Source organism: Lagopus leucura, unplaced genomic scaffold (genome assembly GCF_019238085.1).
Source record: "Lagopus leucura isolate 7727_CA_CO unplaced genomic scaffold, USGS_WTPT01 Super-Scaffold_100157, whole genome shotgun sequence".
In the NCBI taxonomy this organism is placed as follows: domain Eukaryota; kingdom Metazoa; phylum Chordata; class Aves; order Galliformes; family Phasianidae; genus Lagopus; species Lagopus leucura.
In genome coordinates, this window is record NW_024962334.1 from 7,529,769 (window position 1) to 7,542,523 (window position 12,755).

Below are 12,755 nucleotides of genomic sequence, written 5' to 3' on the forward strand. Positions count from 1 at the left end.
GTCAAGGCTCCAGTGAATTGGAAGTCCAGTAGAGCGACACGAAGAGACATCAGAGGGCTTTCAGTTAGGCTCAAATGGTGGAAAAAATACCTCCAGGAGTGCAGTGTGCAAAATAAGCAGAAACCTGGGGAAGTGGTATGGTTCATGGAGGCTGAGATGTTTTTTAAGGGGCATTGCAACAAAACTCTTCCTGCTAATGCAAACCAAGCAAAAAGTGATGATCTTGGTTTTTATCATGTTTTCGAAGATTTACCACTTCTGCTCTGAGGAGGCGCCTCAATAGTTCTGTGTAACAGAGCCAGGAAACCCCCACAAAGCTTAAAAGCATTAAAATGTCATGCAAATGCTAAAAAAAGAGCAAAAAGACATTGTGCATAAACAGCAATTTATATATAATGACTTGCAAATAAATGACATAAAAATTGAGCAGAGAAAGACCTGGGTGTCCTGGTGGACAACAGGTTGGCTATGATCCAGCAGTGTGCCTTTGTAGCCAAGAAGGCCAAAGGTATCCAGGAGTGCTTTAAAAAGAGCGTGGCCAGCAGGTCAAGGGAGGTGATCCTCCCTCTCTCCTCCGCTCTCGTGAGGCCACATCTGCAGTACTGTGTTCAGGCCTGGGCTCCCCGGTTCAAAAAAGACAGGGATCTCCTAGGAGGAGTCCGGCGGAGGGCCACAGAGAGGTTAATGGGCCTGGAGCATTTCCTGTACAAGGAAAGGCTGAGTAACATGGGTCTGTTCAGCCTGGGGAAAGGAAGGCAGAGGGGGGATCTGAGTAATGTTTATGAACATCTTAAGGAAGGTGGGGGCCAAATGGATGAGGCCAGGCTCTTCTCAGTCGTATGTAGCAATAGGACAAGGAGCAATGGCATAAATAACTTGAACACAGAAAGTTCCATACAAACATGTAGAGGAACTTCTTTACAGTGAGGGTGACGGAGCGCTGGAACAGGTTGCCCAGAGAGGTTGTGGAGTCCCCTTCTACGGAGATATTGAAGACCTGCCTGGATGCCTACCTGTGTGACCTACCTGCTTCAGCAGAGGGGTTGTACTCAATGATCTTATGAGGCCCTTTCCATCCCCTGCCATTCTGTGATCCTGTGATATTATTCTGACAATCCTTACATGCCCTGAATCTCATGGCGTAGCAAAGGAGACAGAAGAAAAGCAGGAGGAGCACATGCAGTTTGCACAAGGTATCGTTCAGAGAGCCCAGGCTTGCCAAAGGTTTGACTCACAGCAGAAAGGCTGCTTTGCTGGGGCTGGGGGGCATGTTAGTGGGGGCATGTTAGTGTCAGTGGTTGGACTAGATGGTCTTTGAGGTCTTTTCTCACCTTGGTGATTCTATGATGAACGTGCAAGGTGATGTGCTGTGAGGTGAATGCTGTGTGCTGAGTTCCTGTGAAACCACTGAGGATGGACAGGAACATGCTCCCCTTTCCCAGAAAGCTGGCCAGCTGCTGGGGCTTGAGCGTGTCATTCTGGTTCGTAGTTACAGCTGCCTTTTACTCCTTGCACTCAGCAGCTTACTGTTTTCTGAAAAGCAAAGCAAAGACTGAACAACCCAAGTGAGATTGCAGTGCTCAGCCCTGCAATAAACCCTCTCCAGGCTGATTTCATGCAGACGACTTCTTGTTTGGTCTCAGAGCACCTTCCTCTTAATTCCTGCACATCTAAGCATTTCTTAAAATACCACTAGTAGGCAGGGAATCACTTGCTGGGGTGGGGGCAGGGGGAGTTTTCTTGCCTAGGCAGACTGAATTCTGAAAAATAATTGAGTTCTAATTGATGCTCGCATTACTCTTATTAGCCAAGAGATCTGAAAGTTCACCTATAGCTGAAATTTTAAAAATTAAGTGTGTATAATCTTTACACCTATAAATAATACAAGGTGCTTTATGGAAAGGCGTTGTTACACTGTAGACTGTGCTGAAAGTTCAGCAGAAGAAATATTGATCATTTCCTATTTGCTGAATGAATGCTTATGGAAAATTGGTCAGTTACCGAATGGAGAAGCTCAACTCCAAGCTTTCTCAGAAAAATGATTTTACTGAGGCCCAGAAAGAACCTATTCCTCTCACTGATGCTCTTTTGTGTTACTCAGGAAATGAGAGGGCTTTGTATTCATTGGTTTCATCAATGTGTTATAATGTGTCCCATTGGCATGGATTTGTTTTGCAAGATTGATCTTTGATTTTTCTTTGTATGGTGATCTCAGCATCACAGATGGCTACAGGCCATTTCCCATTCCCATATCTCCTGCCCACAGACACTAGAAAATCTCACCTGTGGCAGATAATGGCAGCAGCTTTCCAGAGAAGCCCTGGTAAGGCACATTCTCTTGTCTGATTGACATTTACCACCCTGTCGTGCTGTCATTGCATGGGTAAAAGACATATTTGGAGGCCAGAGAGCACATTTGGTGCGTACATCCCACAGTTGGTGTTTACAAGGTGGGGCAAGCAGAGCATGGGTGTGAAGCACACACCTGCTCTGTACTGCAGTGGCCAAGCACAATGACCCCCAGCTACACCCCAGTGCCAGTTGTGCCAACATTTCACCAACTCGGCAGGCACTCTGCAGAACTCTTGAGGTTGTACTACGTGAAATGCTCTGCCAAATGATGCCCAAAGAAATCGGGAGAGGTGCTGCTGGTGCAGATGAGCTCCTGGTTGGGTCCCGAGCTCTTCAGGACAGTCCTTGCTCTGGTTATTACATATTGCTGAAAGTATGGTTGGCACTAAATGCATATTCAGAAAGAACTCTGTTTTTTAGGGTTTTATTTGTTAGGAAAGCACAGGTAAAACATTTATTGCAATCAGTAACTCCCCAAAATTTCTTCCACATGGACATAGTTCAGTATATAGCAACAAAAACAGTCAGCTACTACTAATTAAAGGGATTATTTTCTTAACAAGGAGTTGAGGTCTATGTACATTTATACCACATGCACATACAGACATGGAACTGTAAATGACAAAACTGTGTAACAGTGTCCTTATCCTGAATTCTTCTCCATTGCTGTTCTGGGCAGAGGATTCCTTTGCTTCTACTTTACCTCTCTCTTGATTCACTTCAATGTTCAGCCTTGACATACTGTACTGCTTTTGTTTTTAAAATATTCACTACTTTAGAATATTTAATGCTTAGCAAGAACCACGTCAGTAATTCAGTGCTGTCATAGGTCTTTCCCAGTGGGTAACATCGGCCTCTTGGCAGTGCTAGCCCTGCAGAAGGCGTATCTACAGAGATTTCTTTTCCCAAGGAGGGATTTCTGCTTCAGAGGAAGACAGTTCCATCCTGGTCACTGGTGTTGAGGGTGATGTTGCTGTTCACCATGCTTTCTGCATAGCTAGCTGAAGGGCGGACTTCGTAATGATTGCAGGGCCCACAGAAGCACAGGCATGGGCAGTATTTGAAGCAGACACGGTGAAGATACTTCCTGAATTTTTCCCCAGCAAAGGCATAGATAAGAGGATTAAGGCAGCAGTGGCTGAATGCGATGGTTTCGGTCAGGTGCATTGCATAGTCCAGTGATTTAATTTGATTGCAACTTATAAACAACTCGTAGTGCCTTAAAGTCTCAAGAAAAATCAGTACATTGTATGGCGTCCAAAACAGAAAAAACACAATCACCACAACCAAGGTCAGTTTTATGGCTCGTGCTTTTTTCTGGTTTTTGCAGTACAGCAGGGTTTTGATGATCCCGCAGTAGCAATAGCATATGATGCAGACTGGGATGAAAAAACCAACGGTGTTCAGTTCCACATTGCAGAAAACTGGCCAGATGTTCATCAGCACCTGGGGTAACACCGGGATGCAGTCATTTTCTAATATCTGGGAGAACACAAAGTGTGGCACCGAAACAAGAAGTGCTGTTGCCCATACCCCGCAGGTTATCAGAAAGCTGTGCTTCATCGTTCTGGATTTCAGGGAATACGTTGCCCGGACAATGGCCAAGTATCTGTCGATGCTGATCACAGTGATAAAAAACATGCCCCCAAAGAACCCGATGTAATACAGCGAGGACACGACTTTGCAGGGGATGGTGCCGAGGGTCCATCCCCTCACCGTGTTGGAAGCCCAGAAAGGGAGAGAGATCACAAAAAGAAGGTCTGAGACAGCCAAGTTCAGGAGATAAATGTCAGTAATGCTCTTTTTATTGCCTTCTTTCACGATGGCCAAAACCACCATTACATTCCCTGCAAGGCCAACAGCGAACACGGCGATATAAAACAATGGCAGAAATATTTTTCCAAATGCTTGGATGTCAGTTTCATCACAGGTGAGAGCAGTTTCATCATAACTGTATTCGGTTGTCACTTCAGGCAGTGCTTCTGTCATGCTGAATTTTCCAGCTAGAGACAACACGAAAAGGGAAAGGAGAATAACATTAGAGAGAGATCCTGGATGTGGTGTGAGAGGCCTCACCGATGCTCACTTTGGGGTTATGTCACTATTTGGGTTAGTGAGAGTTTTAATGCTGTAAGGTGTGTATGGGAACTGCTGAATCACAGCCTGAGCCTCTGATTGACCACCTGAGGTGAGCACTGAGTCAGCCATGAGCACAGGTGAAGGCAATTCAGCTGTGTGATGGAAGGAGTGGAGCCTGGCTGCACCTCTCCTAGACCCATTTAAGAGCTGACTGCCAGTGGGGAAGGGTCTCTTTTGGAGATCACTCTTCTTGGAGTCTTCTCAGTGAGCCTAGGACAAGGGTAAGCTTTCCATCAATCCATTCTTCTTTAGTGTGAGAACCTGTTTAGCCTATTTTTTTTTGTATATTTCTTAATTATAGGATCTGTATATTCATTGATAATACATGGTGGCAGTAGATACTAAGATAAGTACACTCTTCTCAGACATGTACTTCATTAAAAACTAGTTCTCTAGTACAAAAAAAGGGTGAAAATGTTAAAGGGTGCATGAGCAGCTGAGTAGCAGCAAAACAAACAGTGCAGATGGTGCATTGCTGTGTGACAAATGTAGGCACTCTCCCACTTTGCTGGGCAGCATTCAGCAGGAAGCAACATTCTAAATGGAACTATGATCAGCAGGAACCAAGCCTAACCCTAAATGCTAACACCAGGGTGGAAGTGTGGTAAGACACTCAACTTGGCCATGTCTGGGCAGATGCATGCTGATGTGGCAGGAGCAAAGATTGGGAGCGAAGCAAGTGGAATCCCAGCCTACGTGTCTATGTTCCCCTGCCAGCAATAACTTCTCCAGCCTGTTTGCAAAAAGCCTTGTATGGCTAAGCATGAAGTAAAAATGCCCCAAGGTGCGAGACAGTCCTTGCCTAAGAAGTTTCATACAATGCAGTGGTGACTACAACAAACTCCCCTACGGGTGGTTGATCTGACTATACTGGTATTTTCTCCAAATGCCTCAGTGCTAGAGTGCCATTTGTGGTGTGGCCTATCAAGTTCTGCCCTCTCATTTTGTAGTCATTACTCAAAGGTGCCAGCTGGCAACAGGCAGTCTGTTTTAAAATACTTTATTCTTCGCTGTCCCTCAGGCACCTAAATGAGAAGTACCCACAGTCATTAGCAAACAAGCTCTGTGGTTTGGCACAGGAAAAACAGGGCAGGCAGAAGGGCTGTCTCAGCATGGGTGCTGTGGGGCGCTGGCAGAGGGCTGGGTTGTGTGCAGCCTGCAGGAGCACCCACGGCTGCACAGCATCTGGAACTGAGCCTGCTGCCTGGGTTGGTTCTCCGATGGCAACGTGCAGAATTCATGGCAAGCAATGAGAAATCAAGGTTTTAATTTTCTACTGGTGATATAACTAATTGGAATTGCCTGTGGAGATGGCGGAGGTGTTGCCTATCTCTTCCTGCATCTGCCCAGTTACTGCTTTATCTACTCTGCTAAGGGGTACAGGAACAAGCAGCAGATGCAGTATATAATCATAGAATCGTAGGACTTTTCCAGCCTTGGTGATTCTATAAGTTTATCCAGTCCAACCATCCACCTGTCACCAGTAGTTCTCATTAAACCATGGCCCTCAACGTAATGTCCAAATGTTCATTGAACACCTCTGAAGTCGGTGACTCCACCACCTCCCTGGGTGGTGCTTTTCCATGCTGACCTTTTCTTTCATCTCTTCAGAGACTAAATGTCTGCAACAGGTCTCTTTAAAATGGAAAAACGTGTCAGTGGTGCACCAAGGACTCTTGTGCTGCATATGAGTCACTAAGAGCCCACCTGGCTCCTTGCAACCTCTCTGCACTGTCCCACAGCATCCTTCTTGCTCACAGCTGTCTCTTCACTGATCTAAATGGAAGAGGCTGTGCACAGTGTTTGATCAACCTTGGCAAGGGATAAATCAAAGACTCAAGGTCCCAGCCTGTCCTGACACATTGGTAGCTCTCTTATCCCCTTAGCATCTCCGCTATCCATGCACCCAAGGAGAACTGTTTGGTGGTGCTGGAGTGTGAACTTCAAGTGGAAAGAAGGAGCTCACACTGTGTTGCTGTCTCCTCTCTGAGGGCCCCTACTTGTGCTCATGGTTCCCATGCTTGCTGCTTCAGTTCATGCCTAGAAAGGCAGCTTGTTCCTTTGGAAGTTTTCTGTAAGAGCCAGTACATGTCAATATATCATGCTGGGCGCAGGGAAGGTCTCATACTTGTCAAGAAATGCAGTTTCTGCCGTGGGATGAACCTAAGCCCTGGTGGTCTTCTCTCACTGCTAGTCATCCTGCATATGTAATGTAATCAGCTCTTTTTGAATGTTTAGCTTGTCTGACACCACTTTGCTCAGTTTAAGCTGATATTACCCAACAGATGGGCTGCAACCAACCAAAAGCCTCACAGGAAACAACTCATATGTCAGATGTGCATAATGTAATAAAATTTCATTGCGTTCTGGATTGAGAACCAGAATATGGCCGCTCGCATCCTTCCCAGCCAGGTGTCCACTGCCAGTCTTGCAGAACCCACCCCACGCACTGATAGTCTTCTCACTGTCTGACTCAACACAAATTACTCTCTTGTGCTTACAATAAATGTTAAAATAAGGGGAAAAGTTAACTGAAGACTGCAGAGCAAGCTGAGTAAGAACGATGTGGCTGCGATATATCTCTGCCAAGCATTTTCCCTTGCTGAATACAGGAAATAGTAGATTCACTTCTGCTTCTCGTGGAGCTGTTCAACTGCTTTTCTCTCTCCAGATTTACGCACAGCTTTGGGCTCTACTCCCCACAAACACTTCTGCTTTTAAATATGTTTATAGCTGTCTAAAAGGCAATACTTGGCAGGATGTAAACCCTGTTTCTCAACCCAGATATTCCCAGCCAATTTCTGTCATGTGCACTGTATATAATATATAGGGAAGTGAAATTATGAGAGATTCATCAAACTCCCCTAAGCAACAGATGTTGTGTTTCAACCTTCAAACAGCCCTGACATTAGACTGGGTGACACAAGAGCCAAATCCTGCCTGCACATCTGATCCATCTCATTATCAGCCGGATGCCATGCTACAAGCTCTACTGTCAAGATGCCAGATCTGCTAGTTCTTTGGCTTTCCGCTGTGCCTCTGCTGTGACTGAAAGAAGTGAAGAAATAACCCAAAGCAGACCTCTGCCAAAGAGTCACACTACAAATTTGCAAAATAAGCTGATGAAGTATTCAAGATTTTCACACCTTAGTCAGCACTTCAGGGCGAGGTTGACTTAACTTGCTTTTCCCATGTGGACAGGGCATGCTCTTGGCCCCACGCACCCGAGCTGCACTGCAGTGATTCAGCCTGGTGCTGGCCTAGAGAAGCTGATAGGTTTTGTGGGCACCCCTGTGAAACCCAATCAGCACGTTTGCCTTTCTCACGCCTTGATCTGAGCTGCCACCACCCTACCCAAATACAAACATCACTGCTTTTGTGCTGTTGTAGCTACACCCATCAGCTTCACACCTGCTGGTGAGTCTTGGCAAGACTGTGGGCATGTCCTCCAAATGAAGTAACCTAACTACTGGTGGCCCTTCTAGCACACACCACAAAGATTTAATGGAATTAACTGGGACTGGATGGAATTGAGCAGGAGGGAAGCTGGTTGTAAGCCTTCCTAGCACTCTAGGTGACACTCCGGCACCACTCTGCATGTAGTCATCAGGATGCTGCAGATGCTGCTAATGGTAGTTTGGATGGTGCCTAAAACAAAACTGAGATGTGAGAGTAACGCACTGAGCGGGGATAGTGCCCAGTTTCTAGTCTTACACCCAACTGGTTGGTGCAATTGTTGTGATTCAGCTTTCAAAGCTGGGCGGCTCCGTCCTTAGGGGATGCTGACTAGAGTTACTTGGTAACGTGTTAGCTAGCCAGGGTCTGAAGCAGACCCAGCCCAGCAAGTGCAGTTACTTTAAACTGAGTCTTTTGTTCAGTCCCAAAAGGGGACTCTTTCTACAAGTTCTGGAAGGAGATGAGAATGCCAATACTGAAAAGCAGGAGGCAAGATAGGACAGTTCATACAAGCTGATGGCAAAATAAAGTTTAAACAGTAAAAAGGGAGAGTGCAGCTAATGCCACTTCATGTGGTTTTATAGCAAAAAAAACCAACAACAGTTACTTTGATTTGGTCTTCTGATGAGATAACAAAGTTGAGAATAGATGGTGTGCAGGAGATTTGCAGCTTTAGATTGCGCTGCCTGCTGTTGTGACTGACACTCTCCAGCCCAAAGCAACACAAGTCTTATACAGCAGTATGATTGGATTCGGACTGATGAGCTGTCCAATGAAAAAAAAAAAAAGGTTCAGTGAAAGAATCCTTACCAAACTGGATATATTGGATATATTGTTTGTAAAAGCTTTGTGAATGAATTCAAACCCAAAAACTCTTCAGTGCTACCATCAGCGGAGTGAAAGCAGATTGGGAATTAGAGCCAGTAGGGTGATCAGACAACTAGATGTTGGGCAGCAGTTCAGCCAGCTCTGAGTAATCTGGGGTTTCTGGGATGATTCACCCTCATGTTTATTGTAGCCAACGTTACGTGCTGGAGAGATGAACACCACAAACCGTGCCTGGAGCACAGGGTCTATCCACCAGGCAGACGTTGAAACTGAGCATCTGCCTGGATGTCTCAGTACAAAAAGCTGATGCAATCTTTGGGTGTTACAGCTGTACTATGTGAGAAGGAGCACAGGAGGGAAAATTTTATTGCTGTAGGGCTCACTGCTGGGGCTGTAGGCATGCTTCAAGTGTGCAAACTCATAAGGAGTGGACAAAATAGAGGAGAGAAAGCAAACCACTGGGACACTGTCAGGTGCACCCTTGCTCTCTGCTCCCACAGTCCTTCTCAATGACTTTAAGGTGACTTTCTTTGGATTTATTCTTTATTCTGTGATTTGTTATCAGATCATTTGGACCATTTCTGTGGCCAGGCAGAGTTCTGTAAACTTACTTATTGCTTATCAGTTTGAGTGCTTTAATTTATGGAGGCTCCCCCCAAGGCTCTGAGGTTAAGGTTTTCAAAAGCAAGTAGTGCTCAGGGCCACTTTGTTCTTAGGTTTTTCAACTCAGTGTGAAGATCAAGGTGAAGAGGAAGAACACTGAGTGCTTTCCAAAAATCAGGGCACTTAAGTTACAAAATAAAAGGCTTAGAAATGGAAGATGATCAAACTACTTCAGATTAAGATAAAACTTGAAATTGCAGAGGCTTGTAGCCCCTTAACAAAGACACTTAGGTCAAAAAGATTTAAAAAGAAACCCCTTCCCTGAACCAGTTCTATAGTTTTTATGTCACCATCACAAGTTAAGTTAGAATCAGTAGATTCTATAACTTAAATTCAAACCAATAGCTGGAGATGAGCAGCATGTAAATACAGAAACTTAAACCAAAGTTCTGGGTAAAAAGGAATGTACTTGAAAAATTTGAGCTTGGGTTATGGAGGACAGGAGGGGATAGCATTGAGTCCAGGATCTTTGTCACTGTAACCTAAGGCTTTATAAAGCAACTGGAAAATGCTAAATCTGGAGATAATTGCAAGGCAGCAAGAAACTAAGGCGCAACTCTCAGCTTAACCACTGCATCAGAATTAACTATACTCTGATTTTATAAAGCAAACAAAACAGAAACATGGAACTATTCCTGTTTACCAATGGGGAAGGCTTCACCACCTGTGCTGCAGAGCAAACACAAGGGTCTTATTTCAACCAAGAGCTGGAGATGCTCATACCCTGGTCCCACCCAGCTGCTGCTCATGCTAACTTCCTGGCAAGGGGACTGAGCCTCAGTGCCAGGACTTTGTGCCTCCAGCCACATCCCACTGCTTGCACCAGGCTCTGTGTGGTTTCTGGGGCTGTGGCAGCTCGCCCCTGCGGTTATTGAATGTATTTATAATGAAAACTGTGAGATGAGGCTTTTAACACTTCAAGCTCCCTCTCTCAAAGTCCCCCAGAGGCTGTGGCCGTGCAGGAAATATGGTGTCCATGTGCCAAGGGTCCCACGTGCTCCCAACATCTTGTTCTTCATATTTTCTCCAGGCCATTCTGAGGGTCTTCTGTCACACTGTATCCTCAGGGAGCTCTTTAAACGCTCAGATGTTTTGCTGGAGCATATCAGTTGTAGTTGCTGTTACCCTTTAGGCAACAGTAGAAATGAACATGGCCTTGATGGAGTGGGATATGGGCTCAACTTTCATGACATGACCTGTAAGGGCTCTTGAGCAACTGAAGTTGCAGATAACCACATCAAAGCATTTTACTGAGATGCTGTCACTATTGGAATAATTCTTCTAATTACCCTAGAGCTAAGCACTAGGGTACTTCCAAGAACATCACAAGGCACCAGTCTGAGCCCTTGGCAGTCCAACTACTTTAGAAACGTGGCTCTAAGAAGCTCAGAGCACTAGATCTCTTTTTCAGAAATGACTTAGGAGATTATGACCTGACAGTATGACCCCGGCTCCTGTGTCTCCCATGGATCTTACAACTGAGGTTCAAAAACCATTGAAAAATGTTCTCAATTTTCCCCCCGTGCCTCTAAGGTCATGGCTTTGTGGTCCTGATGCTGATGAACTGACCCACTGACACAGATGCCGGGGTCCTCTGCAGAAGCTCTGCATGCTGAGCAGACTTCAAAGCTGTGTACAGTTCCAGGGACCTGCCACAGGGACAGTAACATATGTGAACTGTGGGCTGGAAGAACCATGGCTTTGTCCTCTAATTTTTACATGTATTCTGCCCTTGTTTTCTCTGAACTGCTCTTCCTCAGTATTTCTTTTTCCCAGGCCTTCTCTACTTGTGTGGCATTCAGATTTTCTTTGTATTTTCTGTGGGAGGGACTGTGGAAAGAGACGGTTGTTTGCAGCAGTGTGCACTGTTTGTGCCTTGTTTACAGTTACTGGTGGCACCATCCTCCCCTCGCCTTTATTGTTGTGCCTATGTATTTCCTGTCCCCTTTTTGTTATTAATAAGATCTTTTAATCATGGAGTCTTTGAGAAACCCGAGAAATGTGAGATCTGTTAAATTATCCTCTTCACTGTGCTTTCAGAGGGTAGCACACATTACTCTATGACGATGTCCTGATGAATATTTTCCTGTCAAGACCACGCTATCCCCTAGCAGGATTCCCAGCTCGCTGCACGTTCTTGCATCTCCTTTTCCCAGATTTAGGTTTATTTATCCCCCTTTTGGACTTTTTCTGCACTGCCCAAACTTTCAGAACTCATTGCAGTCGCTTTCCTTCTTTCATCCTGTTGCCCAGTTCACTGTCCTGCACCCAAGCTTTGCCCCAGCAGAATAGATGTTGGGAGCAGCTGTTTCTGCTTCTGTATTTATATCACACGAATACTTAATGGGCTGCTGCAACCAACTCTACTACACGAATGTCTCACCAAAACTGATTGTGTAACACCCTTCCCATGGAAGGCTGAGTCACAGAGAAATTAAATAATGTGGTCATACAGAAAGTTGATTTCTCAAATTTTTGGATTTCTGTCATTACCTTGCCAGTCTTCCCACTTCCTATCGTCTCTAGCAAAATCCTGTATTGGGCTGTTTTTCACTGTCATTGATGTTTCTGCTGTTGGTTCAGGAGCCAAAGCCAAAAGCAAGCAGTGCTGGCAATTGTAGCATTTGAGAATCCCTGCAGGCTTCCAATAAAGTGCACCTAATGAAGTAGAAGGGCTGTATCCTCCTGGTCCGTCCTTGTGTGCTGATACTGCACGCTGTTCATCTCTCAATGTTTTGCTTTAACCTTGAGGGATCCTAGCAGGGTGAACGTTTCTTTTACCACAAGATGCCACAAAAAATCAGCCACCAAGTAAAATGCATCTGCTCTGATTTGCTTTGACTGGTAAAAGTGTTCTCCTTTCTGCCTTCCTGGCTTGTAAGCATCGCCCCATCATAATCCACAGTAAATCTCACTTAGATTCCCAGAGTTAAGCAGTGAGGAGATTCCCTAAATTCATGAGGTGCCACTTGTCATCCTGACCTGTCAAATTATAGGTGAAATATAATTGTCTCTTACCTTAATTCGTCGTTGACTTGAAAACCAGTGTTTTCTTCAGGCTGAACCTGATTGTTTTCAGATGTATATTTCCTCTTCTCTAGCATTTATGCCTGCCCTATGAAACCTGAACTTTGGCAGAGCAGCTTCCTGGGCTGAGCTTCAGAGCTGAGCTGGGTACTGATGTGTTCAGCTGTGGTCCCGCTGTCATGTTGTGAAATAGTGAGGCAGGACACGGCTAGTCTGTGGAGCTGAAGTGCATGCAGAAGCACAGCAGAGGAGACAAGAAATCCTTTGGGATCTTCATGCCTTTCCCCTAG

The 12,755-nt window shown here is 45.3% G+C and overlaps 1 protein-coding gene across 1 annotated transcript; it reads right to left on the reverse strand.

Moving 5' to 3' along the window:
- Nucleotides 1-2,760: 2,760 nt before the first annotated feature.
- On the reverse strand, nucleotides 2,761-12,545 carry CX3CR1 (C-X3-C motif chemokine receptor 1). Its single transcript, XM_042888919.1, has 2 exons — nucleotides 12,457-12,545; nucleotides 2,761-4,355 (listed from the first exon to the last, which is right to left on the reverse strand). The coding sequence occupies exon 2, from the start codon at nucleotides 4,339-4,341 to the stop codon at nucleotides 3,277-3,279; it is 1,065 nt and encodes a 354-aa protein (XP_042744853.1). The 5' UTR covers nucleotides 4,342-4,355; nucleotides 12,457-12,545; the 3' UTR covers nucleotides 2,761-3,276.
- Nucleotides 12,546-12,755: the final 210 nt, after the last annotated feature.

What these genes read in the sequence shown, in the direction of transcription:
- CX3CR1 (XM_042888919.1), bottom strand. Translation starts at nt 4,341, where the DNA reads ATGACAGAAGCACTGCCTGAAGTGACAACCGAATACAGTTATGATGAA.